This window comes from Hoplias malabaricus, chromosome 4 (genome assembly GCF_029633855.1).
Source record: "Hoplias malabaricus isolate fHopMal1 chromosome 4, fHopMal1.hap1, whole genome shotgun sequence".
Classification (NCBI taxonomy): Eukaryota; Metazoa; Chordata; class Actinopteri; order Characiformes; family Erythrinidae; genus Hoplias; species Hoplias malabaricus.
In genome coordinates this window covers 5,074,491-5,075,868 of record NC_089803.1, presented here as the reverse complement: position 1 = coordinate 5,075,868, position 1,378 = coordinate 5,074,491, and the positions used below count along the sequence as shown (strand labels likewise).

General features: G+C 37.2%; 1 gene segment (V, D, J or C); it reads left to right on the top strand.

The window, feature by feature from the left end:
• The first annotated feature begins 781 nt into the window (after positions 1-781).
• On the top strand, positions 782-1,378 carry LOC136694153 (immunoglobulin kappa variable 3-15-like). The segment is given in 2 exon segments: positions 782-830; positions 1,053-1,378. Coding segments are annotated over 2 exon segments (375 nt in total).

Here is a 1,378-nt window from a genome sequence, read left to right as displayed (position 1 = left end):
TCAGCCTTTACACACACTATTTCTGAACTAGAACACAATATTAATGGATTCTGCAGCTATTAATAATGGAAGACACACCCTAACTGTAGAAGCTACAGATTCTCAACAAGGATTATTTTATAAACATTAAAATATCTAAACCCAGGACACACTTTGTTCTTTTGTATTTCCACAACAGACAAACACTTGATATGAAAGTATAAAACTACATGTAGAAACATGTTTTCATCTCAGATTCCAATTACAATCACAGATACAATCATATCAACTAATATTAAAACCAGATCCAATTAATGACAATAATAAAAACATGCTCCACTCTCTGTGTTGGTGATTATATGTTCACTTTCATCAGAAGTGTTCATAAATAATTCAATCAGTAAAAATTAGAGCTGCTGTTGAAAACTGTTCAACATTCATTAATAGTTTAAAAGATTCTTACTGTTATCATTGTGTTTCCTCCACCCAAAAGTCCTCCAGCCCTGATCCAGACAGATGGAGCCGCAGTAGCAGCTGCAGAAAACCTCAAATGAAAGGCAGAGACAGTTAGAGTTTAGGATTTTAAACATGAGACTCCACACTGAGCAGAAATGTTTGATCAAACAATATCAAATAAATATGATGATCTTTCCTCATTGTTGTTAGAAAGATGATTTCCATAGAGAGGGTCCACTTTGCATCATGAGCCCATGCTTCAGTGCTCTGCTAGTGTTTATAGTCCTGTGAGTTTAACACTTCATGACTGAGAGCTGCTGCCCCACAAACTTCACCCACAGCAACCATGACTTTGGTCTCCATCTTCATCTGGACACTGGCGCTCTGGACGAGAGGTAACACACTCAGCTTCAGTTTGAGGAGATTTATGTCTGATGTAAGACTATTGTGTTTGTAATTATAGATTTATGAGATGCAGATATATATTTAATAAGATACTTTCACATGTAAAATACAAAACATTAATTGTAGGCAATATAAGAATTTCAACTGAAAACACACGTTAAAATAATCGTTAAAACACAAATATATGTTAAATATGTTAATCTTTCCTTCAGGATCCAGTGGCCAGGTGACTGTGACTCAAAGTCCAGCAGAAACAAGTGTTTCTACAGGAAAATCAGTCACCATCAACTGTAAAACCAGCTCTGATGTTGTTGCTGATATTGCTCTGGCCTGGTATCAGCAGAAACCTGGAGAAGCTCCTAAACTCCTGATCTACAGGGCTAACACTAGACAGTCAGGTATTTCAGATCGTTTCAGTGGCAGTGGATCTGGATCTGACTTCACTCTGACCATCAGTAACGTCCAGACTGACGATGCAGGAGATTATTACTGTCAGAGTTACCATATCATCAGTGGTAGCTCAGTGTTCACACAGTGA